This window comes from Pan troglodytes, chromosome 12, assembly GCF_028858775.2.
Source record: "Pan troglodytes isolate AG18354 chromosome 12, NHGRI_mPanTro3-v2.0_pri, whole genome shotgun sequence".
Classification (NCBI taxonomy): Eukaryota; Metazoa; Chordata; class Mammalia; order Primates; family Hominidae; genus Pan; species Pan troglodytes.
In genome coordinates this window covers 111,313,224-111,340,576 of record NC_072410.2, presented here as the reverse complement: position 1 = coordinate 111,340,576, position 27,353 = coordinate 111,313,224, and the positions used below count along the sequence as shown (strand labels likewise).

The 27,353-nt window shown below is 45.2% G+C and overlaps 1 protein-coding gene, 1 non-coding gene and 1 pseudogene across 13 annotated transcripts in view; 2 read left to right on the top strand and 1 right to left on the bottom strand.

The window, feature by feature from the left end:
- GREB1 (growth regulating estrogen receptor binding 1) overlaps positions 1 to 27,353 on the top strand; it is a 161,365-nt gene that overhangs the window by 53,864 nt on the left and 80,148 nt on the right. For 9 of the 12 annotated variants that reach the window (XM_063789305.1, XM_054678260.2, XM_016947336.4 and 6 more), the window contains exons 2-3: positions 20,471 to 20,788; positions 26,495 to 26,614. In XM_063789305.1, the coding sequence (XP_063645375.1) occupies positions 20,632 to 20,788; positions 26,495 to 26,614 (277 nt within the window). In that variant the 5' untranslated portion in view covers positions 20,471 to 20,631. Of the gene's footprint in view, positions 1 to 4,225; positions 4,426 to 20,470; positions 20,789 to 26,494; positions 26,615 to 27,353 lie in introns of those variants that run through there. The other 3 variants (XM_016947309.4, XM_016947317.4, XM_063789306.1) reach the window with 2 other exon arrangements.
- Positions 25,226 to 25,400, top strand: LOC112208303 (U2 spliceosomal RNA; annotated as a pseudogene).
- On the bottom strand, positions 25,693 to 25,811 carry LOC112208206 (5S ribosomal RNA). The gene has a single exon (XR_002942632.1). It is a non-coding gene; the product is annotated as a 5S ribosomal RNA (ribosomal RNA).

Genomic DNA, 27,353 nt, shown 5'->3' with positions numbered 1-27,353 from the left:
ATCCCAGGCAGCAGGGGAGAGAGGGAAGCACACAGATTAACCATGGTCCTGGGAGACCACCGCAAGCCTGGAGCATACACAGGAGTGGTGGGGACACAAAGAGAATGCCCAGCTCAGTTTCGGGAGGCCAGAACCACCACACAATAGAAGAGATGCTTGAACTGGGTCTTGAGGGAGGAGGCAGCGGGAACACAGCATGTGCAGAGTTGGAGGTGTGACAGGATACGGAGGCACTGCTTGTGCCCCAGGCAGTCAGCAACCAGGCAGTGCCAGCAGCACCAACCCCGCATGATTTGTCCCAGTAAAGCTTTGTCTTCTCTAGTGATCTGGAAACCTCTCAGGGAAACATTTTGTAAAAGCCAAGCCATATTTATTTACTAATGGTGGTTATATAGTTTCTAGAGCATTTTGTTGGATAGGTAGAGACTTTTCTGCCTTTTGAAAGTAATCACTCCTAGCCATTGTGGCCAAAAAGAGAAAAATGCCAAAAAGTGCCAAACTGTGGCTATGATTGTCATGTTTAATGTGGAGAGGATGCCAGGGGTAGAAGAGCATTATGTATAGAATAGAACAAAGAGATTTATGGCAAGAAGAGATACTGGCATTAAGCAAAGAACTGCAGATTTAAACTGAGAAGAGAGCCGCACAGCAGATGGAGTTAACACTGGAGGTGAGCTCTCTCCTCTTTAGGTACCTCATTGCTATTTTCACATCAAAAGCCTATTTTTGACAGTAATTAGAAAGCATAGTTGGTTCAAAGTCATTGCAATTCACACCTAATGAAGGCAAACTTTGCTAATTTTCTCCTCATGATAGTAAGTTACATCAATTTTAAAAGTTAGCAATTTACAGCACAGTTGAAAGAAGCATGTTTTTAAAAACCTTGAATTCTTTCACTTAGAGGCAAGTACCATAGATATTTTCTTTTTTTTTTTATTTTTCTTTGAGATGGAGTTTCACTCTTGTCGCCCAGGCTGGAGTGCAGTGTTGGAATTGTGGCTCATTGCAACCTCCTCCTCCTGGGTTCAAGAGATTCTCCTGCCTCATCCTCCCAAGTAACTGAGATTACAGGCACCCGCCACCGCGCCTGGCTGATTTTTGCATTTTTTAGTAGACATGGGGTTTCACCATGTTGGCTAGGCTGGGATTGAATTCCTGACCACAGGTGATTTGCCTGCCTTGGCTTCCCAAAGTCCTGGGATAACAGTCGTGAGCCACCGCGCCTGCCCGACATTTTCTTTCAGTCCCTTTTACACATTTAATTTATTTATTCACAGGTGGCAAGCTTCGTATTGGTAAGAACTGTTACTATTATCCTGGCATGTATAATATTATATATGTGCCAGGTACCATGCTAAGCACCCTATACATACTAATTATTAAATCCACACAACTCTAAGAAGCAAGTACTTTTCTCCCATTTTTCAGTTGGGGAAACTGAGGCACATAAAGGTTAAGTAACTTGCTCAAGGTCTAATATCCAATAAGTGAAGATTCAAACCCAAACCTGGCTCCAGAGCCCATCATCTTAAAAACTCTACTACTTAAACTCTCTCCCCTTCTCTAAAAATATAATAAATAATATATACTATTTTAACATATTATAAGTTTATATGTTATATAACATATAAAAAGTTTATATGTTATATAAAATATAAAAATAGTTTATATGTTATATAAAATATAAAAATATTTCATATGTTATAAAATATAAAAATATTTCATATGTTATATAAAATATAAAAATATTTCATATGTTATATAAAATATAAAAATATTTCATATGTTATATAAAATATAAAAATATTTCATATGTTATATAAAATATAAAAATATTTCATATGTTATATAAAATATAAAAATATTTCATATGTTATATAAAATATAAAAATATTTTTATATGTTATATATTACATAAATATTATATATTATATAAATATATTATATTTATATAGTATATATTTACATATAAATTTTATATATTTATAAATAAAATATACTATTTTAACATAAAATACATATATGTATTTTAATATATATGATCTCATATATAAGAATTTAAAATTATCTGCACAATCTACCTATCTTTCTATACAGTAAATGTATCTTGCTGAATGTTATATCCTAAGTGTGTCTGCATCATTGACAAACTCTTCATGCACATAGCTTTTATGCATTTATTGCAGGCTGTGTTAAGTATGCATTTCTTGCTGGGTATTTTGTTAGTTTCCAGTTTCCCACCGTCACACACGGTGCCCTGAGTGGCAGAAGGCACGGGGCACTCCACATATAGACCGCGTACAGTGTGCCTCCCCGACGAGTAAAGCCCTGGCACTAGGGATGCTTCAGAGCTGCAGATGCTCGCTTGGGCAGAACCTCCAGCGGGTGCCGCCCCTGCCTGGCGATGAAGGTGCAGGGATGGGTGGGGTCTCCACTGCCCTTTCTAGGGAGGCACTGCCCAGCCTGGGAACGAAGAAGCCCACCACACAAGTTCTACCCTTTAGCGCCTGGCAATTTTGGGGACTGAGCCCAGGAACAGCTGGGAACTCTCCTCGCTGACTGGGGCACCAAGAGGAGTAATCCACCTCTTTAACCTTTTTTTACAAAAGATAAATGACCTTGAACCCTCTGGGTCATATTCAAGTCACTTTTGCAGGAAGTTAGTGATCCTAGCAAGAAGAGAAAAAGCAAAGTTAAAGGTATTTGCACAATTGGAGTGGGCTCTCATGATTTATTTTCTTTCCTTTTTGAATTAGGATTTGATCAGGAGTCCTGGATTCGTAAGAGTCAATTGCAACAGGGATGTAAAGAGAGCTCTGGACAGGAGCTTGTGTTTCTTTCTTTCCTTCCTTCCTCCCTCCCTCCCTCCCTTTCTCCCTCCCCCTCTCTCTCACTTTCCCTTCCTTCTTTCCTTCCTTCCTCCCTCCCTCTCTCTCTCACTTTTCCTTCCTTTCTTCCTTCCTTCCTTCCCATCTTCCTTCCTTCCTTCCCATCTTCCTTCCTTCCTTCCCTTCTTCCTTCCTTCCCTTCTTCCTTCCTTCCCTTCTTCCTTCCTTCCCTTCTTCCTTCTTTACTTCCTTCCTTCCTCCCTCCCTTCCTCCCTCCATCCCTTCCTTCCTTCCTCCCTCCCTTCCCCCCTCCCTCCATCCCTTCCTTCCTCCCTCCCTCCCTTCCTCCCTCCCTCCCTTCCTTCCTCCCTCCCTTCCTTCCTCCCTCCGTCCCTCCCTTTTTCCCTCCCTCTCTTTCTTTTCCTTCCTTCCTTCCTTCCCCCTCCCCTCCTGTCCCCTCCCCTCCTGTCCCCTCCCCTCCCCTCCTCTCCCCTCCCTTCCCCTCCTCTCCTCTCTTCTCCTCCTTTCTCCCTTCTCCTCCCTTCTCCTCCCTTCTCTTCTCTTATGATAGGGTCTCACTTTGTCATCCAGGCTGGAGTGCAGTGGTGCGATCACAGCTCACTGCACCCTCTGCCTCCTGGGCTCAAGTGATCCTCCCACCTGAACCTTCTAAGTAGCTGGGACTTCAGGTGCGCACCACCACAGTCAGTTAATTTTTATTTTTTGTAGAGATGTGGTCTCATTATGTTGCCCAGGCTGGTTTCCCACTCCTGGGCTCAAGCAATCCTCCCATCTCGGCCTCCCACAGTGCTGGGATTACAGGTGTGAACCATTGTGCCCAGCCAATAGCTGGTGTTTTCTTGAAGATTTCCTGGGCCTCTCCAGGGGGTTTTTGTTGTTGGGGCATGTTCCATGGTATTCACAGCAGAGTTGTTTGAAGGGGCACGTGCTCGCTTATGTGGCTTAGGTCCACGCTACCTGTAGTCCTTCGGAGGCAAGCCAGGCTGCCAGCTGACTGTCTTCCACCACAAAGCCTGTGTTCTTCTCCTGACCCTTTGTTCTCTGCACAGCGTACTGTGGCTCCAGTCCAAGTACACAAACTTCCATGTAGTTTAAAAAGAATCAGTTTAACTGTTGGTGGTTAGACAGATTGGTATGTACCTGTGTGGAGAGCACTGTGACCCAGCAAAACACTTCAGGGCTAAGAAGACACAAAACGGTGGCATTTGCCTTCTGACCCGGCAGGCGCTGGGGCAGATGAAGCTCCAGTTGGAAGGGCTACTGCTGATTTTTTTTTTTTTTTTTTGGTTGTTGTTGTAGCTCTGGGAACAGATACTAGCTCTGAAACTTTTCCCCTGGCTGGCTTGGCTGCCTCTCCCTGCCGGGCAGGGGCCAGGAAGCCTGGGTGTCAGGCAGACCCGAGCCAGGCTCTGCACAGCAGGGCATTACGCGCCCCACGCATCCTCTTCCATCCCCAGGCACAGATCAAAGGCGCAGCCCAGGAGGCGGGAGCCCCTGCACGCTTTCCACCTCTGCTGGGCTTAGCCTCTTGGCTGGTTGGTCTGTGGAGTGCCTGAAATGACCAGCTTTTTGTAAGGTACGGTTTATTTGACTTTGCAAGCGAGCACCTGCTTTGGGGGTTGGAGAGGTTTGTGTTGACTTATGAAGACAGCTGTGGCCTGTGTTCAGCAGAATAATGGCAAAGCATTGGCCCTTCTAATAAGGTGCAGGGGAGCAGTAAACCGAGACAAGTCCACTTAATGAACGGGTGTCCTTATTTTTATTGTTTGAAATGATATCCAAAGGGATTGCAGATAATTAGTTTGTGTTCTTATGAATGATAGGCTAAGGAGATTCAAAACACTGCTTGGGCCCTGCCTGGTTGGTTCCAGAGAGAAGGTTTTCAGTGGTTTCTGCTTCCCTGGCTTTATTCTGAAGGTCCTTCTCTTCCATTCAGTTCTTACTGCAATCGGAGGGGACATAGCTGATGGCTCTGTAGTTCCATTTGAGAGCACTTAAAGATATTCTCCAAAGAAACACTCTCTGACATTCTGTGCACAGTTGTAGAGCGGCTCGGGGCTGAGCTGTGGCTGTGGGCCAGGCAGTCTGAGTTGGAGAGACAAACAGATTAGACACCAGTCGCCTCTCAGCCCAGCTTTTCTCCCTTCAGTAACACCTGTGGAGTTTATGAGTTCCTCTAGGGAAAATCGGAGAAATCTACATGAGAATGATGTCTTGTTTCCTGCTGGGAGGACCGTCAAAGAGTTTATAGGAGACCATCCTGCAGTCTCAATGCGTTTATTGCCATGTCATATATTGGGGGCCGACTATTGCCACATTACTGGAGCACCCCATTCCCATCCTTCCTCAGCTGTTGAAAATGAGACAGGTTGAGGACGCAGTCCTGAGAGTGTTGCTTTTTTCAAGTCTTGTTTTCTCAAACTTTGGACTCACCAGAAGTAAGTCACCATGCTTCTGTGTTGGCTGGGGAATTCTTCCAGTTAGAATTTAGTTGTAGGGAAGTTAGAAGAGGAGGGAGCATGGGTCAGTGATGTCTGGAATTTGGGGTGTTCTAGTGAGATTTGGGGTGGGGTCATGTCCCTGTGGCTGGCCAGGGTAGTGGCCCTGAAGGGCCAGGTTGGCAGGGCTTCTAGGAGAACGCCATCTCCCAGAAGGAGATGGAACCCCAGGTTGGAGGGTATGTGGTGTGTTTTGGATGTGATTCAGAATGGAGGCAGTGAGGCAGAAAGGGAAGGGAAAGGGAGGCCGGGCAGGAAGCCAGGGTTGGGGTTTTGCTCTTGTAGACTTGACTCCAGACCATGGCCCTTCCTTCTCTGCCATGGATCCTTCTGGAGGAGAGGGTATCACACCGCTTGAGGCTCTGTGCACAGGCGGGTTCTGTGGGCATCCACGAGTGAGTGGATGGCAAGCGAGGGGGGGGGCCATGGGGATCGGAACACTTGGCATCGTGACCTCTCAGCTCTCTCTTCAGACCCCCATGCACTACTCTTCTCTATGACAGTGAGACCACCACTGCCTCCGACTCTTTCCAAAGCCCGAGGTCAGCTAGGCTCCTCGTGCTACTCACCCTGCACAGAGGCAGTCTTTAGTCCTCTTTGAGTCTTGGTCTGTTGCAGTATCCTCCTAGAAGCCTTCCTTAGGAAGCCGCAGGAATCTCTCAAACACAGCCTCATCAGCCCTGCCTAACTCCTTTGGTGGCTTGACGTGGTTAATTTCAAACACCTTAGCAGGGCTTAGGCTGAACGGGCCCCTCGTTGCCCTTCTACCCCCTGTCCCTGCATACACCTCATGCTAGAAGGACCTGTGTTGCCCAGGCACACAATAGGTGTCTCGCCCTTGGGTTAAGCCGATGCCTTGTATACGTTCTGCCTGGAAAGCCCCTTCTTTTCAGACAGCAAACCTGTACTCAACTTTGATGACTGAGCCTTCCATGAGGCCCGCCAAGACTGACCTGATAGAATTTTCCATTCCCTTCTCTGTTTCCCTCCAGGCCTTCTTGCCTGCATCTCTTCTATTTTGCATTACACTGCTGACCTGCACTTCCTGTGTCTCGGTGAGGTTCTTCAGGGCAGGAACTGTGTCTAGTTCAGTTTCACCCTTAGCAACAAGTGGTAATGAAATATTTCTGCCAAGGATCCAATTTAGATTATGTAAGCATTTACCTTTGTTTAAGGCAAAATCCTGATTCTGGAAGAGGAACGTTCTTTGCTTCTCACAGGGCAGGCATAGAACAGGCCAGAAGCTGTCCATGTGTGGCTTGGGAGAGAGCTGGCTATCTGTACTTGAGCCCTGAGACCCTGAAGGCCCCCGGCTGCCTCTGCTCTTGGAGCTTGGGGTGGCCTGGGTGGTGGTCGAGTAGGATCTGCAGCGTGGGATCATCGGCAGAGTCAATGCCATTCCCTTGCAGATCCACTCTCCCGTAAGAAACTGTTCTGGGCTCTGAGGGCAACGAGGGGAAGAGGGGAGATGGGTGAGCTTCCTTGCTGCATTTAGCAACTCAGTCCCTGGGGGAGGTGTAGACACTGACACACTCCCTGTGGCCCCAGGGAGAACAAACCCAGAGCCCAGTGAGGGTGCAGTATGAGCAAAGTGCTGGGGCGGGGGGAGGGCAGAAGAGGGAGCAGTTGATTTTGGCTTAAGTGTAAACTGAAGAGAGAACAGACACGGGGCGGCTGAGCAGCAGTGTGTTCATGGAGAAAGAATCAAAGCGCACATCTTGTACTTTGATGCCCATAGGAAGGGCTCTCCTCTGGCCCCTCTGGCTTTGTTTGGAGCAGAAAACAACAAAGTGAGTTCAGGTAATACCTGGGGCAGTGGGAATTAGCTAATTAGTTTTCTGGAATTCTAACAGCGGTGGCATCCCAGGGGCCTAAATTAAAGCCGCAGATGTGTTTATTTGGTACACCTGGGGCTTTAAATGCTAATCCAAATGCTTTCAGACAGGACCTCAGTCTATTTCTTTACAATCCTCTCTGTAACCTTAAGCATGTGGTCTTCCTTTTCCTCGTCTACTGTCTCTTTTTAGGGGTTGTTTTCTGGGGACCTGCAGTGTTCCGGGCACCATGGGAAGTAAAGAGGTGACTGGAATAGTCCCTGCTGTCAAAGCCCTTCAAGTTTAGTTGGGAAGCTGGCAGAAGGGGGGATAAGAGACTAAATGATATATTATCTACTCAGAGAGGCACGTTTCAATAGGTGTACGCCTAAGGAAGCCAGAAGTTTAATTAATTCCATTGGATAAACTACTCTGTGATAGTGAATAAAATTAAGTCAAGCTTAAGACTTAAAATTAAGTCTCTAGTTAACATCTAGAAATTAGAATTATGGGCAGTTAATTCCAATTTTAGAGAGGAAACTGGAACTTATTAACATCTATTTTATGCCAACTGCCCTACATGTTAATTTAGTCCTCACTACAGCCGTGTAAGGTGGTTCTTAGTATCTCCATTTTATAAAAGAGGAAATGGAGGTTCAGAGAGGTTAGGTAACTTGCCCAAGGTCACACAGCTTGAAAGCAGCATAACCATGAATCAAGCCCCTGGTGGTCTTATTGAAAAGTGAATGCTTTTACCACTATAGCAGACAGATTATGAACACTTTGCAAAGCCCAACTTTGAGAATTTTTTTGACATTGGTGAAGTTCAATGATAATGAATTTATTATCTCATAACTTGAAGAGACCTGTAAAACCTTCTCTATGAGTCCTGCTGGTTTTGATCTAGCTGGATGTTGCAACTGGGAACCCAAGAGCACTGTGTTCTCAGCACAGTGGGCCTCGGTGTCCATGTTCGTGTGCAGGGGTGTTGAACCCCTGATGTGTGCTGCTGGGTGGTGTGAAGAAATGGGTATTGACGCCCGTCTGTGAATGGACCGGGGAGTGGGGAAGAGTTGGGTCTGAAGGGTAGGCAGTACACGGAAGCTGTGGCTTTATTTTTCTGAGCAAAATGATGAGTGTACAGCACCCAGGAGCACCCAGAGCCAAGTGTTATCTTAGGAAGTGAGTTCCAGCCCATTCTGGGACTCAGCGCTGTTGTTGACAGATGGAGGCTTCATTTAGACAGAGGTGCCTCATTGCACGATTGGTAACAGGTGGAGTGAAGGGACCTCAGAGAGGAGTAGGAAAATCATTCAGACCCCGATTTTAGTTGGATGCTTAACCCTTCTAGTCTGAGAGCCTTTTATTTATTTGTTTGTTTGTTTATTTTGAGATGAAGTCTTGCTCAAGTTGCCCAGGCTGGAGTGCGGTGGTGCGATCTCGGGTCACTGCAAGCTCCGCCTCCCAGGTTCACGCCATTCTCCTGCCTCAGTATACCGAGTAGCTGGGACTACAGGCTCCCACCACCATGCCTGGCTAATTTTTTGTATTTTTTGTAGAGGCAGGGTTTCACCGTGCTTGCCAGGATGGTCTCGATCTCCTGACTTTGTGATCTGCCCACCTCGGCCTCCCAAAGTGCTGGGATTACAGCCGTGAGCCACTGCGCCCGGCCGAGCCTTTTAAGAGAAATCCATTTTTCACCTGTGGGCAAACTTTTGGCTGTTCTATTCTAAGGAGGGAAGAGGAGGGGAGGGGTCGCTCTAAGGAGAGGCCAGGGCAAGAATGTTTTCCTTGGAATGGGCTGGAGCCAGAAGGCTCCTGCTCTCATCCCCAGGGAAGGGCCCATGGTGCTGAGGGTGCAGGTGGAGGAGCCAACGCTGGCCGCCTGTCTGTCCTGCCCCCCTGTTTGCCTGCTCACCTCCATGCAGGAGATGGGTCTGCAGGCCACATTCTTAGAATGCTCTTGGGTTTTTTTTTTTTTTTTAATTGAGACAAAGTCTCACTCTGTCACCCAGGCTGGAGTGCAGTAGTGCGTTCTCAGCTCACTGCAACCTCTGCCTCCCGGGGTCAAACGATTCTTGTGCCTCAGCCTCCCGAGTAGTGAGGATTACAGGCGCCTGCCACCATGCCCAGCTAACTTTAGTATTTTTGGTAGAGACAGGGTTTCACCATGTTGGCCAGGCTGGTCTCAAACTCCTGACCACAGGTGATCCACTCGCCTCGGCCTCACAAAGTGTTGGGATTACAGGTGTGAGCCACCGGCCCGGCCTGCTCTCGGTTTTCTTTGTCTGGCTAGAAATGTGTCTTTTTAGATGAGGCTAAAAAACGTGTCCCGGGCTGGAGGGCAATGGCACGATCTCGCTCACTGCAACCTTCGCCTCCCAGGTTCAAGCGATTCTCCTGCCTCAGCCTCCGAGTAGCTAGGATTACAGGCACCCGCCACCTCACCTGGCTAATTTTTGTATTTTAGCAGAGACGGGTTGCATCATGTTGGCCAGGCTGGTCTCGAATCTCCTGACTCAGGTGATCCACCTGCCTCAGCCTCCCAAAGTGCTGGGACTACAGGCATAAGCCACTGCACCCGGCCAATCAGCAACTTTCTATGGCAGCTCCCCTTTTGGCAAAGCACCATGACAAAAGAACCCAAGGCAATCCTTTTCCTAACCCAAAGTTTGGAGCATGGCTGGACAAGTGAACACCATTTTTAAAAAGCAACTTTAAAAAAATGCATCCTTTTCTGAAGGAAAAGGGATTAATCTTTCCAATGAATCTTTGCTTTCAGTAAAGCATACTGAGGGCCATCATTGGACATTCTAAAATTGTTCCAAATGTGTGACCTTGGACAAGTCACTTGAATGTCACCCAGCCTCAATTTCCTAATGTGTAAAATGAGAACCACGTTACCTAAGTTTTAGGACTGTGATGAAGATGAAGTAAGGTTACAAATGGAAAGCAAGAAAAATCTCTGCACAGAGTGATCCTGACAGATAGCAGCTATTGATTATACTTAAAATGTTTGGGGTTTGTGTTGCTAAAGAAAATAACAAAGGTAGCCAGGCGCGGTGGCTCACGCCTGTAATCCCAGCACTTTGGGAGGCTGAGGCGGGTGGATCACTTGAGGTCGGGAGTTCAAGACCAGCCTGACCAACATGGAGAAACCCCATCTCTACTAAAAATACAAAATTAGCCGGGCATAGTGGTGCATGTCTGTAGTCCCAGCTACTCGGGAGGCTGAGGGAGGAGAATCGTTTGAACCCAGGAGGTGGAGGTTGCGGTGAGCTGAGATCGTGCCACTGAACTCAAGCCTGGGTGACAGAGCGAGATTCCGTCTCAAAAAATAAAAATAAAAAAAAATAACAAAGATGTGAAGACAAAGAATGCTTTTACTTCCCACGCCCCCTCCCTTCATCTGCAAAACCAAGACAATAATACTTTTGTCATTGAGCTGTTGGAAGAAAATTTCCTGGCACATAGTATACAGGAAAGAAATATTGGTTTTCTTATTCCATTCATACTCTCTTTCAGTAAATAAATACACACATATATATGTATACAACATATGTCCTTACTGATTTATAAGAACATGGACCACATGTTTTTATATGCTTATGTGTGGTTTATGCATGCATGGACCACAGTATATATTATTTGCCTTATAAAATATACACATACATACTTGAAGTGAATAGGTAGATGAGCTATAAACCGAAGTTTTGGTATTTTTTATGTGCTCACTTGGAATACAATGTTGTAACATACAAGCTCTGTAATAGGGACTTTACAAACTTTCTCAAGTGGTTCTGGGAGAATAGGTAGAACCTGTTCTTGAAATAATTGCAGGACTTTCTTGGCTCCCAGCATGATGAAAACCCTGCTCTGCTCAGGAGCGCATCTCGCTTTTTGTGTGAATGCAGGCTTAGTCTCCTTAGGCCAAGTCTCTAGTGCTGTCCTTTAGAACTTTAGAGGAATGCCTTAACTTTCTATAAAATCAGTAAGTGTCTTGTCACTACTAGAAATGGCACCAGAAAGTAATGATAATACAGATTTATAACTCTGAAAATGAGGATGTCTGAGAATTTTACATTCTGCTAGTTTAAACTTTTTTTTTTTTTTTTTTTTTTTGAGATGGCTTCTCACCCTGTTGCCCAGGCTGGATTGCAATGGCGCAATCTCGGCTCACGCAATCTCTGCCTTCTGGGCTCAAGTGATTCTCCTGCCTCGGCCTCCCGAGTAGCTGGGATTACAGGTGTGCCACCACGCCCAGCTATGTTTTGTATTTTTAGTACAGATGGGGTTTCACCATGTTGGCCAGGGCGATGTCGAACTCCTGACCTCAAGTGATCCGCCTGCCTCGGCCTCCCAAAGTGCTGGGATTACAGGCATGAGCCACCGTGCTCGGCTGTGCTAGTTTAAATTTCTTAACACTACTTTTCATGGAAGAGATTCTTTGGAGATCGGCTTTTAATTCCAGACCAGGCACTAGCTGTGTGTCTTCAGACAGGTCCAAACTTTCCAAGCCTTATTTTCTTAGTTACTTCATATGGGATAAAAGTAGGGAGAGAAATATCTAGAAGACAGGGTTGTTGGCAGGATGAAATTAGATAATTCTTCACACGTGTCCTTCCTTTAATATTGGTCTGCAGTCTACCATGATCTTCAGCTGCTCTTCTACTGAGATTCCTTATAATGCCTGTCATTCTATTCTTCCCTGCCTTTCATTTATTTTTAAAATGTAATCATCGTTTTTCAAAAAATATAAATATACACACAGTCTAAAAGTTAAATTATAAGCTTTAAAATGAAAAATGAAAATGAAAAACCTATTTCTATCCCAATTCCTGCTTCCTAGAGACAACCATTTTTAAATTGACAAAATTTAAAACCATTTTTAAATTCTTTCCTTTTTTTCTTCTTCTCTGGAATTACCTCTTTATTTCCAAATAACAACTGGTGTTGCAATTTATTGTTTGTGTCTAGGCCATCTTTTCATTCTTACTATAGAATATGAGAATTTAGCTTTCTTATACCTCTTTCCTTCTACCCCAAGAACACACTGTTAGCTGGGTGCAGTGGCTCACTCCTGTAATCCAAGTGCTTTGGGAGGCCGAGGCAGTAGAATTTCTTGAGCCGAGGAGTTTGAGACCAGCCTGGGCAACCTAGCAAGACCTCCGTCCTTACCAAAAAAAGCTATCTGGGCATGGTGGCATGTTCCTATAGTCCTAGCTACTCAGGAGGCTGAGGTGGGAGGATTACTTGAGCCCAGGAGTTGAGGCTACAGTGAGCTGTGACTGCACCACTGCACTACAGCTGGGCAACAGAGCAAGACCCTGTCTCCAAAAAAAAAAAAAAAACCCCACCACACATTCTCACATGCACACAGCCAGACATGTGCACACATGTGCATATACCCAAACATATGTGCACACACATGCACAGCCAGACACATGCGCACACATGTGCACATAACCACATATGCACACACACGCACACACCCAGACACGTGCACACATGCACATACCCCAACACAGATGCACACACATGCACACACCCACATACCTACACATACACATGCCTTTCCCTTTTCTCATTCTTCCAAAATAGTTATATCAAAACTTTGTTTGAATCAGCACTCACCATAGACTTACAGTGTGCGTAACTAAAATTTCAGGCATTGTACATCTTACTCTTCCTGCACCTGTCAATAATACATCCCCATATTCTGATAGAACTTGGAAACTCCTTTCAATATTATTGAACACATCAGATAATTAAGTCTGTTACCCTGTTTTCTTCTTGGAGACCTCCTTCCTGGAGCCTTCTGTCCCTGCTCCAGTGTGGATCATTTAGCTGTTCTCATCTTCACCTTGTGAGTCCCCTCTCCTTCTACCCTCTGTTGGATCCCCCATCCTGGCCCCCTGGCTTCACAATTGTTAATTTACACCACTCCCCAGTAGTTTCTTGAGAAAGTGAACTTGGGAGATAAATTGCTTTGAGATTTTGCATTTCAGAAAATGGTTTTACTCTACTCTCACTTTGATTATTATTTTTGTTGAGTATTCTAGGTAGGGAAAATTTTCCCTTAAAATTTTCCGGGCATTATTTCATTATTTCCAATGTCTAGTATTGCTGTTGAGAAATCCAAAGTCATCCTGATTATTTTAAGCCCTTGAATGTGACCTGTTGTTTCTTTACCTGTTTATCTCCAGGGTTCTAAAATTTCATGGATGTGCCTCCATGTGTATCCTTTTCATTTGTTGTGCTGGGCTCTTGATTGGTCCTTTAAGTCTGGAAATCTATGTTTTTCAGCTCTGAAAAATATTCTTTGGGAATATCGTTTTCTCCTTTTTCTTTTTTTATTCTTCTAGAACTCCCTCTGGGCCTCATGGATTGATCTTCCAGTTGTCTTTTTTTCCCCCATGAACCCCCAAAGAGTTTATTTTCTAATAGAATCAATACATTAAAAGGAAACATTAAAATGTTTTCTCTTTGTAGGTGTTCGGTGTCTGATAAGTCCTTTCCTCGGTAGCGTCTCAGTTGTCCTACTTTAAGACGAAAAAAAGAGAATGGTTAAATGTATAAATAGGAGCCACATTAATGAAATGTTTCAGAATAGCCTTCAGTGTGGCCAAGAGTAGCTATTTTTGTCTCATTTTGGAAATAATGTGGTAGGAAAATGACATTGAAAACTACTGAAAAAACTTCAGCTTAATGCTATAGTTGTCCTGTTACGCAATAACAAAATCATTTCAATTTTCTTCTCTTTTCCATTCTTTGTATCTTGATCTTCAACTTTGCCTTGTAGCCCTTCTAGTAAAGTTTAAATTTCTGTTATTGTTTAAACAGTTTTTAAGAATTCCTTCTCTTTTTCTCCATGTTTACTTTTTATAGCATTCTGTTCTTGTTTTGTGGATACATTATCCATCTGAAGATATTAACTGTGGCAGATGTGTTTCCTTTGTGGTTTTTGTTTGCTCTCTTTTGTCTCTTTGTTTCTTTTAGTGTCTACCTTTTATGTTTAAGGATTTTCTCAAAAGCCTTGTGATGCTGATGATCTTTGGATGTCTGCTTATTTTTAAGTCAAGCATAGAAAGTTGCTGATTGGCCAGCTGTGGTGGCTCATGCCTGTAATCCCAGCACTTTGGGAGGCTGAGGCAGGTGGATCACCTGAGTCAGGAGATTCAAGACCAGCCTGGCCAACATAATGCAACCCCATTTCTGCTAAAAGTACAAAAATTACCCAGGTGAGGTGGCGGGCGCCTGTAATCCCAGCTACTCGGAGGCTGAGGCAGGAGAATCGCTTGAACCTGGGAGGCGAAGGTTGCAGTGAGCGAGATTGTGCCATTGCACTCCAGTCTGGGAAACAAGAGCGAAACTCTGTCTCAAAAATAATAATAATAAATAAATAATAAAAGAAAGCTGCTGGTTGACTGCTGGGCCTCACAGAAGGTGATTAGATATGGATCTGTTATACTGAGTACCCCCAATTTTCAATATCTGTCCATCCTTAAGCATGATTGCATTTTAGGGGAGCCAAATAGGAGAAAAGAAATGAGAGAAGGGACATTGCATCATTTGAGTCAATTTCCCTGTTTTCACCCTTGCATCTCATATCTGTTGCCAGCTATGTCCAAGAGTCCAGATTCTCTTTGGTTTCATTTGTCCTGAGTAAACTTCCAGACTTCTGCAGAGAAGGCGAAAGGGCTGCTCGGGAAGGGAGAGGGAGTCCTCCCACTCTTCAGCCCTACTTTTCACCTTGTTGCCTGGAATTCCCAAGCCTTCTCTGGGTTCTGTGCATTTGAATCAGTTTGCTCCTCAGGAGGCCTCACCCAGTTCAGGACTGGGCTTGGAAAGGACACTTTCCAAATCTAGACCTACTTCTCGTCTGCTTTGAATATGCTAACTTTTGTTGGCATATCTTGTCTGCTGTGATTTTCTCTCCTGTCTCTTTGTCTTTGGGTGCTTATACCTGCACATTCCTTCACTGTCCTTCTAGTGAGGTTTTGAAGGGACTAGAGACAATGCATGTTCTCCATCTGTCCCATTTCACCAGAAGCCTCCTCTCCTTTCTTTGTCCCCGCCTTTAATAGTTCCTTATCTTCCTTGAAGCTTCTGCCCTGCACTTATTCTAGTTGAACTTCAACTCAACCTAAAAATTCTCATTCTACCCGAGTCCTCTAAAGGACACAGATTTACCGGTACCATGGGAAGAGAATAGCTCAGGTCAATGTCCCAGCCACCTAGAGCATGTTGAGATAGCTCACCGTTGCCACTTCAAACTGACCTGGGTCAGTTGGCTTCATCTGGTCAAGCCCATGGGTGCTTCTGGGATCAGAAGGGCCAGTGGAAGTTAGGTACTGGTGCTGGGATTTGAGCTGACATGGAGCTATGTTTGAGGTTGATATGGTGAAACAAACCCACATCTGATCACCTCCCATGAAGCCCACCAGGCAACCAGTTGAATCTCCACGTAGAGAGTTTCCAAGCAACTTTTTGTGCCTCACTCTTAAAGATAAGCAGATATCAAAGGTCCTATTGAAAGAGTGTCTGCCCGGCCTCCTGCCTGCAGGTCTTCTCTCCAGTTTTATCCCAATCATTTCTATCTGATTGACTGGCATTATCTTTACTATCATCGGTCTCTAGCTCTGCGGGTCCAGGGAGTGTCTGTCGCCTATACAATGTCTGATTTTCACCCTTGGGTTTGTTTTTGTTATTCTATCACTGTGTCATCTTGTAAACCATTTACTCTTAGGCAAATGAACTTACTTCTTTTTCTAGAGTATGTCTGTTCCCTTGGAGTTTTCGTGCCTTTGCACTCTCCTGTCCCTTCCTCAAATGCTGTTCTTAGTTTTTTTCCAAAAACAGCCTACTCAGTGTTCTAGTGGTTAGGATTCAGCGCTCTCACTGCTGCGGCCCAGGTTCGATTCCCGGTCATGGAACCAAGAAGTGGAGCAGGACGAGCCGTGGCCAAAAATATCCTACTCAGCCCTCCTCGCCTGCTTCCAGTACCAGCCCCATTGTAAACCAAGTTCTCACTGATTTCTCCCCTCTTTTAAGTTGTAGCACTTATGGACAATAGTGCTTTTTTGTCACTTGTCATTTATAATCTGAAATTCTTTTCCTGTGAATGCTCAGATTTAACTAGAAATTAATGATTACGCACTGACTATACTCCGTCTCTCTTACTCTCCATAACGAGCAATCAGTTTTTCTAAGTGCCCATTTTACAGTTGAGAACACCAAGGCCCAGTGATTAAATCACTTTGCGTGGGGTTGCGCATGCTCTTTACAGACTAGTACAGCCAGGCTTTTGTGCATTAAGGTGAAGGCTGTTGTTCGGCCATCATCACTGCCCTGATGGGCACTGCTTCAGATTCTGTAGTTGAAGAGCATCACACACCAGCCTGGAGAGAAGCTGGTCCAGGCCTTGGAATGCAGGCGTTGGATGTGATGTGTTAGGGCACAGAAGAAATCCCACAGGCAGTTTGCAGACTTGAATAACTGCAGCAGGGGCTAGCAAAGAGACCACGGACAGAGAATGAGTGGTCAGGGCCAGGCCAGGGAAAGAAGGACCATCCCAAGGAGGCCTCTGATAGGTGTTGTCTCCACTCCATGTGGCATTTGGGAGGATTGAAGCTTTAGTGTTTGACCTTGAACTAGGCTCTTCCCTGTCTGGGTCTTTAGTTCTCCACTGGTCAAATGAAGGATTCCAGTGGGTCAGAGAGCTCCAGATGTACCTCCACGGCAGGACCGGTCTGGCCCAAACCTTCCTCACCCAGCAGGTGTGGCTTTGCAGTCAGGGTCTGTCTGTAAGATAGAGCACTGCCATGGTATCTAGAAAGTCCCCACACTGTTTGGTTGTGGCCACAATGGAATAACAAAAAGAGCCGCAGATTTGAATACTGTTGCAATGCCTCCTCATTCTTCTTTAGTGGTATGTACTTATTGTTCTGATGTCAAATGCGTCATTTGGGATAGGGAGTGGTATTTATTTTTTCTTTCACTATTTGCTTACAGACATTAAAACTTTGATGTTTGTTTAGGGCTATAAAATAAAGTTTTAATTTTGTGAGTATGAAAACTTTACTGGGCGGGCATGGTGGCTCATGCCTGTGGTCTCAGCACTTTGGGAGCTCTCTTGAGCCCAGGAGTTCGAGACCAGCCTGGGCAACATGGTGAAACCCCGTCTCTACAAAGAATGTGAAAATTAGCTGGGCATGGTGGCATGTTCCTATAGTGCCAGCCACTTGAGGAGGCTGAGGTGGGAGGATCAGAGGTTGCAGAATCGAGATCATGCCACTGCACTCACTCCAGCCTGGGCAACAAAGTGAGATCCTGTCTCAAAAAACAAACAAACAAAAAACCCCACTTTTCTATGCCGTCTTGTTTTTTGCTTCTCTGTCTCTTTCTCCATCTTTCTCTCCCCCATTCTATTTCTGTTTTTTCAGCAAGCGTTTCTGCCGGCTATGTATCTCTAGATTCAAATGTATCATTTATAAAATGGGCTTCATCATACCTCTTCCATGGGCTACCGTGTGTGAAGTAGGGAGCGTGCCCAGTGTCTTTCACGCAGTGGCTGGACAGTGGATATTATTTTTCCTTCTTCGTTTTTATTGCCCCGTCTACATCAGGCCTACATGTCCCTTCGCTGCTGGAGTCTCCTGGGTGCCAATCAGCTGTGAGGTCAGCTGAACAGGACCTTGGGCAGGGAGGGTCTGGATGCCCCAATGTGTTCTTTCCGTCAGAGGACACGATTCTTCAGGGGCTCCATGTAAAACGAGTCCACCTTAAAGCTTCTTCCTGTGTGCCTTAAGCTCTGTAGACAAAGATGCTATGGAAATAGAGGGCATTTGGGATGTTATTCGTTGGTGGCAGCTTTAAACACACCACCCTGAGTTGAGAATAATGCAGGTGTCCCCAAATGTGGCTGGCAACCCCTCAGTCACATATTAAAGTCTGCCACAGATCGAGAAAAAAGGCAGACGAGAGGACCCTGCAACCTCTTCCGCTCTCCTGTTCGGTTACTCCGGCTGCTGACCTCTCTCTTTCAGGAGCACTTTCTTTTTGTTGGGGCTAATTCCTGAAGCAATCCTCCCACAGCTCATTTCCCCAGGCTATAAGCAGAGGCTGACCAAGGGGCCCTGTGGTCAGAAGTTATTGCCACAAGCAGGAAGTGGTTAATGCTTTCCATTTACTTTTAGTTGGAAGAGGAAAGGCTGAATCTTCCTTACAATAGGGGCGGGAAATCAACGTGACTCTACCAGTTATTATACCTTCGGGAGGGAAAGCAGAGCTCTTTCAGGGCATGAAGGATGACATCTTGAAGCTACTCTGCCACCAACAGAACAAGGACGAGGGGAATTTATTACACATGGCTTGAGTTAGAGTAAATGGGAGATCTCGCTTGGCTGATGAAGCCAGTTTCATAACTGGTCTGTGTGCAGTAATTGTAGATGAAGGCAGGAAACTGCTATTCTGTGGTCATTTCAGTGCAGGCATCTGGTGCCATTTTGTAAGTCAAATGTTACTTTAAAGATGAACAGGCTAGTAGACAGGAGACATACAAGGATATAGAACAGTTGAATAATCTGATCGATTTCCTTTCATCCCTTGTAGAGTTTACGAATGTCTTTTCTCATATCTGTAAAACTCCAGCAGGTATATGTCAAAAAGAAACCCTTAACAAGTTTCAAAAGTAGAGTTTCTAAAGACCACAGTCTTGATTATAATCTATTAAAAACTCGAAATAAATAATATGAAGCTGAAGTCACCCCCCCCATCGCTGTCTTGACTGTTTAAAAATTAAACACACACTCCTGTACAATTAACGGATCAAAGAGGGAATCAGAGGGAAATGATAAACTGTCTAGAAAGAAATGAAAAGGAGAACACTTCATACTAAACCTTGTACCATAGCAAAGGAGGTGCCCAGAGAGTAACGTATAGCCTTAAATGTCTTCGTTGTTAATGAAGATGAAAACTAAAGGTGACAATAAAGTAACTATTTTGAAAAGTTTCGAAAAAGTACAAGTTAAACCAAAAGGAAATAAACAGAAATATAACAAATAGCTAAATGTAATGAAATAGAAAATAAAGGGAAAACATTAGGGACATATACACATTTAAATGCCTGTTCTTGGGAAGGACTGAAAATAGAAATTTAACCCTATGTATAATCAGGGAGAAATGTCAGAACAAATATCAGCATTTTCACTCAATGGAAGCAGCCATTAAAATCGTTCTAAAAACATTTGCAAAAGCGTTGAGTGAAATGCTTATGTCAAGGAAAAAAAAACAATAAAAATGTATATTATAGTATTATTATAATTATGTGAATACAATCTCCCATCCCTTCCCACCCGCAAGTTCTGAAGAGAATTAAGTCTAAAACAATACATCAAAATACGTGAGTGGGAATGAAGTATTGATTCATGCTAAACAGATGAATCTTGAGACATTGTGCTAACGTTAGATAGAAGCCAGTCACAAAAGACCTCGTACTGAATGATTCCATTTATACAAAGTATCCAGAATGAGCAAATCTATAGAGACAGAAAATAAATTAATTGTTGCCTCCAGCTGGAGGGGTTGGAGGGTTGCAGAGTGACAGGTCTGGGGTTTCCTCTTGGGGTGATGAAAGCATTCTAAAATTGATCGTATGATAGTTGCACGACACTGTGAATATACGAAAAACCATTGAGTTGTCTACTTTAAGTGGTAAGGTATGTGAATTATATCTCAATTAAGCTGCTACAGAAAAAAAATCACAGTGGTTCTCTGTGGTTTTTGGGGGGATAGAAAATAAATCTTTTGGGGGATAGAAATGTCAGTGATTTTCCTCGTTTTCCCACTCCTCTGTGATTTCCAGGTTTTCCAGATATAATTCTGTATTACTTGAATCATGGAAACATTTAGTAGATTAAAAAACATTTTAAAGGAAGAATGAGAATAATCAGCCTTTTACCAGCAAAGACAATGATGGGAGACCTGCTAGCCTATCTTCTGGGAAGGTGGGGGAGGCCGGCCCCTCTAATCCTCAAATCTGGGACTGGTTTTGGTGGATTGCTCAATTGCCGTCACTTACAAGAGTGTTGGAGGGCTATTCGTCTGCAGGTCATGGAAAATGAAACGTCATTCGTCTGGGAACTCTCAGGGGCAGGACCACATCTCTGGGAAAAGTGGGAGTCCTGTGAAACCTGGGGATGGCAAAAGAGGCAGCTCCTAGTGAAACAGTCTAAGAGGTGTCAGGCTCTGCTGAGTGCTAAATTAGAGAAAGCTGTTACTTATATAACTTCCTGTAATTGCCCGGCAGTAGCTGCAGCTGAGGACAGCCACCCTCTCTTCGTCTCTGCTGAGCGAAGGCTACACGGCCCTTCTTCCTTGCAGCTGTTTCACCTTCTACCTTGCGTGGAGCCAGGCTTTTGCACCGAATCTGAGATGCCATTTTAAACAGAAGACTCCATCCTCTTGAAGATGGGAAATTCTTACGCTGGACAGCTGAAGACGACACGCTTTGAAGAGGTCTTGCACAATTCCATCGAGGCATCCCTGCGGTCCAACAACCTGGTGCCCAGGCCCATCTTTTCCCAGCTGTACCTGGAAGCTGAGCAGCAGCTTGCCGCTCTAGAAGGTGGGAGACGCACGTTGCTTTTATCTGTGTATTTCTTTTATTGTGCGCAGTTAATGTTAGCACCAGAACTTGAAACTCTTTTCTTTATGTAGATAACGTTGAATCTAGCAGGAAAGAATTATTAGAAAAAGAAAACTGGGTACAAGTTCTTACTTTGGCTAAAATGTAAATAAGTTTCAGCCATAAAATTGCAAGAAGTAAAATTATTCATTGAATCAGTAGGAGAAAGGAAGAGGACAAGTTGTTCTCAATCGGTTGTTACTTATGCTCTTATTAGAAAGTTTGACATTTTCAGTTGGAAAAGCAAGAAATTTTAACATGCTTTTGACCCTCAGCAATATATTCCTTTTCTTTGTCCTGTGATTTGTGGCTATATCTTTGCAAAGTAATAGTAGGTACGAGAACTCTCAGAAACTTTTAAAAACCAACAGCAAACATTATAAATTTAATATATGCCAAGAATAAACAACTAAATTCTCTTCGGGCATAGGGATGACTTTTTAGAGTTTATTTAATTATGCAGAGATTGAAATGATTGTTTTTTATAGCTGTGTGTTTTCATTTCAGAAGTAACCCCTCAGTGATCCATAGTATGAGATAGCTCTGTTATGGAAGTTCTTTTTGTAAGTTGATGTCTTTGACTTGAAGTTACCCGCAGACTTCTCTTAGCTATTGAAGTGAAAAGGGGCTGTACTTTAAAACAAAAATTAATAAACTAGAATTAAGGGAGAAAGCACTGAGTGAGCCAGGTCTTGTGCTGGGGTGGTCGTGCTGTGCGTGAGTGTGTATGTGGAAGGGGATGGTTGGGTTGGAGAGAATTGCACCTACAGAAGAACGAGGGGTGGAGGTGCTTGTCTTCAAGGGGCCCCAGGCTGAGCTTGTGTGAGATCTGATAGTTCCTTATTCTAGCAGGGAGGCACTTCTGTGTCATTGTTTAAAACATCCTTACTAAATTAACCTTGCAAATGGCCCTTCTAAACCCCTGGAAGAACTGGATATGGGTCTGAGAGAAACTAGACTGTGGTCAAAACCATGCATTAGGAAAACCGAGAATTCGCTGGCATTCACATCAAAAGCACTGATGTTTTCTGGCATGGGAGACGTCACTGTGATTTTATGGGGAGCCGAGAAATGGCTGGAGAGTATTTTATGGACTGCTTTTGGCCAGTTGAAAGACTTTGGTGGAATATGAATTACCTAGTCATCCTCTACATCTATAGTATTGAAGAGCTTTGTGGCTAATTATGGATTAATAATAGTGATATTGATGGTAATGTTTATTTGAATGATACCTTAAAATCCTCAAAGTGCTTTCACCTCACAAGCTGAAGTAATTGAATTCTGTGATTTGCGAAGATGGAAGGGTGGCTTGCTGGAAGCTTGAGTGACTGAGCAGCAGTTGCATACTCAGCTTTGGCCAAGCTCTGAGATAAAAAGGGGACAGACAAGGGGTTGAGTAGACTCAGGGCTGCCCACAGGGGGAGAGAGGAGTAGAAAGCCCTTTGAGGATTCCAAATTAGCTTTCCCTCCTGTTGAAAGATCTTGATAGTTGCTTTCTGCCCACCTTTAACTGGGAGGCTGTGTCTGACATTCCGACAGCTCAGGGTGCCCTTATCTGCTGTTGGACTTGTGGCACTGTCCAGGGACAGCGCTGAGGCTTAAGCCTTCATTCCTCCGGTGCTGCGGTTGAAGGTTCCCTGCCAGCTGTCAGCCGGCTTGTCCAGCTCCACGTTGGTATGAAAACTGGAACAAGCCCTATGATTTTCCCATTTGTCCGACAAACAGAAGAGAGAAGTCCTCTGAGAGTTTGGTTTTCTAGTGCAGGAAAACAAGGGGGCTGATGGGGCTGGTGGGAAGAGACAGACTCTTTTTGGTTTGCTAAATGTTACCCTAAACCAAGCACTCAGCTAGAGGCCCTGCTTTCTGCATAGTCAAACCTGGTGCAGACAGGCTTATCCAGGCCACATCTCGTTGTGTCTGTTTGTCGGGGTTTCTTATCTCATTGCTGGCCTTCTTCAGACAATGACATTAAAGATGGTTTTTATGACCAGGGTGCTGGTATACTGAACACCCCTTGATCTGTTAACATTTTATGTATTTGTGAGGGGGATTTAACAGGAGTCTTATTACTTTGTTCTTTGAATTAGGGCTGTTAACCTACCACCTCCTTTAGGGGAAAAACCCTTACACATTCTTGATTTTTTTTAAAAAAAGAGAGATCAACAAAACAGACACTGTCCAGCATTTTGGGATAAGTATTTATTCATTAAACAGGATGTAGGTAAAATCCTGTAGTCCCACCCACTTAGAATGCCATAGAGTTTCTGCTCATGGAAAGAAAACACAATTGCATGTCAACATTAAAAGCAGTAGCCTTGTACGGAATGGAGGGAAGCGGCGCTCCAGGCCCCTGAGTTCCTGTGTTTTGTTACTAGGATTCTAAGCTCCCAATCCAGTTGGTTTTGTCTAAAGCCATTTTAGAGCTCTCATCCTGCCAGGAGACCTGGGTAAACACGGCTGGTTTAGTCTGCTCCCGGGCAGGAATGTCCCCTCGAGCTTGTTGCTGGCGGATCTTCCCGTCACAGCCCCTGGAATATCTGATGTAGACCTTTGACCTTTAATCCTGCTTTCTTACTGACTGGATTTTGAGCTCTTTCTTTGACCTTTTGAGGCTTACGACCCTTTTCTTTCATGCCTTCTGAGAGTCTGAATTGCCGTTCTTAGCAGCTTGGCAGAATCACATGCAGACATTCCCCGGGTGTGCCCTTGGCTGCGACAGTGCGGGCCTTGGGGGCTGCTGGTTTTAGTTTTCCTGGGATGTGTCTCCCTTATTTCACTGATAGTTGGCATCTGTGCCATCCCCTCTGAGCCTCTGTGGTGCTGGCTTAGAGACTAGAGTCGATTTTGCAGAGTCTTCTGTGTCCCCGACATGGAGACCTGTACTGCCTTGCTGGCGCCTGGGGTCTGGGCATGACTCTTTACACCTTCTGCTAAAACCATGCCTGCTGTATGTAATGGCAGGAAGAAAGCATCCGAAGCAGGCTCAAGAGTGTATCTCCCTCCCCACCCCCATTCTGGGTAATCTCTTCACAGCCTTCCTAACACGTCTGTGTCCTCTAAGCCCAGGAATACTGAGAGATCAGGAGTTCTTGAGTCACTTCCTGCTGTGACCTTCCCAAAGTCACGGTTCCCACCTGCTGGAAACGTTCAGCTTCTTCTGCCTCTTGTCCCACAAGCCCGTTTGAAATGGTAGCCATTGTGAGGCCATGTTTCCAGTATGCTCTACCGTTTAATCACATCTGGAACTCCCGTGCAGCTCTGAGGGCCACGTTTTTCCACACAGACCATCACAACTCCAGGTGACCTTAGGGTTTGTCTGGATTAACCACCTCATTTTAAAGATGCAGGATCAGATGCACAGAGAGGTTAAGCAATTTTCCTGCATCCACATAGGCAGTGGCCCAGGCTAGTATGGAAACTTGAGCTCCCTGATTTCCAGTCCAATCTCTTTCTACTACACATGATTTCATCATTAACCTAGGTTGCTTAGCCCTCTGGATGGATGGACGGTGTTAGAGCCAAGTTAAGTGAGAGTTTGAGACTTGACAGCAAATAAACCAACACTGGAGGAGAAGACAAAGAAATAAGAAGCGGGCCGGGCGCGGTGGCTCGTGCCTATAATCTCAGCACTTTGGGAGGCCGAGGCGGGTGGATCACCTGAGATCAGGAGTTTGAGACCAGCCTGGCCAACATGGTGAAACCCCATCTCTACTAAAAATACAAAAATTCGTTGGGCGTAATGGTAGGTGCCTGTAATTCCAGCTACTTGGGAGGCTGAGGCAGGAGAATCGCTTGAACCCGGGAGGCGGAGATTGCAGTGAGCCGAGATCGCACCATTTTACTCCGGTGTGGGTGACAAGAAAGAAACTCCATCTCAAAAAAAAAAAAAAGAAGAAATAAGAAGCAAAGAGTGCCTGTATCCTGGCCCAGTGTGTTTAAGGATGTTCATAATGACCCTGTTCCCTGAAGAACTCTGTATGCTATTTATTAAATGACATTTAAAGATAGAGAAGTTGAGAAAGATTTTTACCCCAAATGTCTAACTTACAGGAAGTTGGCAGGACTAAATTTCAACAGCCTGAGATCCTGCCTTCTCCAGCAGTGCTTAGTGAATAAGGTATGATTCTGTGTACCCAGAGCCACTGGGCTGCCCAACACACAGTCATAATTAGCTTCCTTGTGGGGTGCCTAGAATACAGGGATGAGTGAGGGCACAGATCCTGCCTGCCGGAGCTGAGAGAATTTCATTTCCCTGTAGTGACAGAGCATGTGTCCAGGGAGTTGCAGGATTTCCATGGCCACCCCTAGGCTCTCCTGACCTGTTCAACAGTGACCATTCCTTCTGAAATATTATTTCACTTATAAAAAGCTTCCTACATCGCTTCTCGGCCTTTTGGCTAAGACCAAGTGTAGTATCTGTTCTTATCAGTTTAAAAAAAGCTTCCTACATCCACACCATACCTGACCCTGTTATAGAATGGCTATTTGTATGTGTGTGTGTTTGTGTGTCTAGTAGTGTTTACATGCATTCTTCCCTTCGGGATAAGTTTTTTTTTTTTTTTTTAGACAGAGTTTTTGCTCTTGTTGCCCAGGCTGGAGTGCAGTGGCGTGATCTCGGCTCACTGCAACCTCCACCTCCCAGGTTCAAGCGATTCTCCTGCCTCAGCCTCCTGTGTAGCTGGGATTACAGGCACACACTACCACGCCCCACTAATTTTTTGTATTTTCAGTAGAGACAGGGTTTCATCATGTTGGCCAGGCTGGTCTCGAACTCCTGACCTCAGGTGATCCACCTGCCTCGGCGTCCCAAAGTGCTGGGATTACAGGCTTGAGCCACCGTGCCTGGCCTACAGCACCTGGTATTCCCAGGTGGTCTCCCATCCAAGTGCTAACCAGGCCTGACCCTGCTTAGCTTCTGAGATCAGACGAGATCAGGTGCGTTCAGGGTGGTATGGCCATAGACAATGTGCCGTTTGACAGCTGTCTTGTATTGTGTAAAGCTGTTCATACTACCTATATTTTGTGTCCCAAATGAAGCAGTGCAGGTTAGGGGCAAGAGCATCAGCTTGGGCATCACACAGGACTGGGAACGTGTGGGCCATGCTACTAGCACATAGTTGAATAGCTGTGGGCCAATTGCTGGATCTCTCTGAACCTCCATTTCCTGTTTTGTAAAATGGTCTTCATATGACACTGTGGTACCATCTACACAAATATCTTTGGAACGCTACCATGTCCAGGCATTGCGCTCAGTCCTTATCAACCAATTCGATACATATTAAACCTCTAGTGTACGCGCAGCTGTGACAGATGGAAGAGAAGTGAACCTGAATTTGGAGTCATGAGGCCCAGGTCTGTGTGCCGTGTGACCTTGGGCGAGTCATCCAACCCGAGCAAGCCTCAGCTTTTCCCTCCAGTAAAGAAGGTTGATAAAACCCGACTGACAGACTGTTTGTAAGGACAAGTTAATTTCGAACTAGCTAGACGTGCTGAGTGCTTGTTAAGGATGGGTGGAACCCATTCTGGATTAGTCCCATAGGTCCTGGGCTTGTTGAGCCTGAGAATGCAGGCAGAGGAAAGGCCCTGGGGGAAGCTCTGAGGCCAGACAGCAGCTGCCTTGCTCATCACTCTTCTTCCCCCATCTAGGTGGCAGCCGAGTGGACAATGAGGAAGAGGAAGAAGAGGGAGAAGGAAGGCTGGAAACAAACGGCCCCCCAAACCCTTTCCAGCTGCACCCTCTGCCTGAAGGATGCTGTACCACAGACGGTGAGCCTCTGCCAGCTCCTGGCCAGGCAGTGCCTGCCATGCTGTCCGGAGGCAGTGGCCAGGCGGGTGACTGGGCCTGTGACTGTGTGCTGCAGGGGTCCTCTTTGCTCTTCCTCTTTGCTTTCCCTGAGGTGTGAGCCATGCCCCTGGGCCCGCAGCAGGTGCTGGCCCGGCCTGCGCTCCTGAAACAGGAGCTCCAGAGACACCATCCTGGGATGCTAAGGCAGGCCTCTGTGCCACTCCTTGGACAGCCTCAACTTTACCAGTGGCTTGGGAGCCAGACATTCATTTTTCTGTGTTGGTTGCTTGGAACCTAGAATACATTTTCCCTGCTCAGGCCTGTTTGCACAGCGTATTGAACTCACAAGTGATTAGGAGGAATAATCTTTCTTTTTTTTTTTTTTGACAGAATCTCACTCTGTTGCCCAGGCTGGAGTGCAGTGGTGCAATCTCAGATCACTGCAACCTCCGCCTCCCGGGTTCAAGCAATTCTCCTGCCTCAGCCTCCCCAGTAGCTGGGATTATAGGCACATGCCACCATGCCTGGCTAATTTTTGTATTTTTAGTAGAGATGGGGTTTCACCATGTTGACCAGGCTGGTCTCGAACTCCTGACCTCAGGTGACCCACCCACCTCAGCCTCCCAAAGTGCTGGGATTACAGGCGTGAGCCCCTGTGCCTGGCTGGAATAATCTTTCATACCCATCAGTACGTCAATGTTGAACAGGCAGATACACATA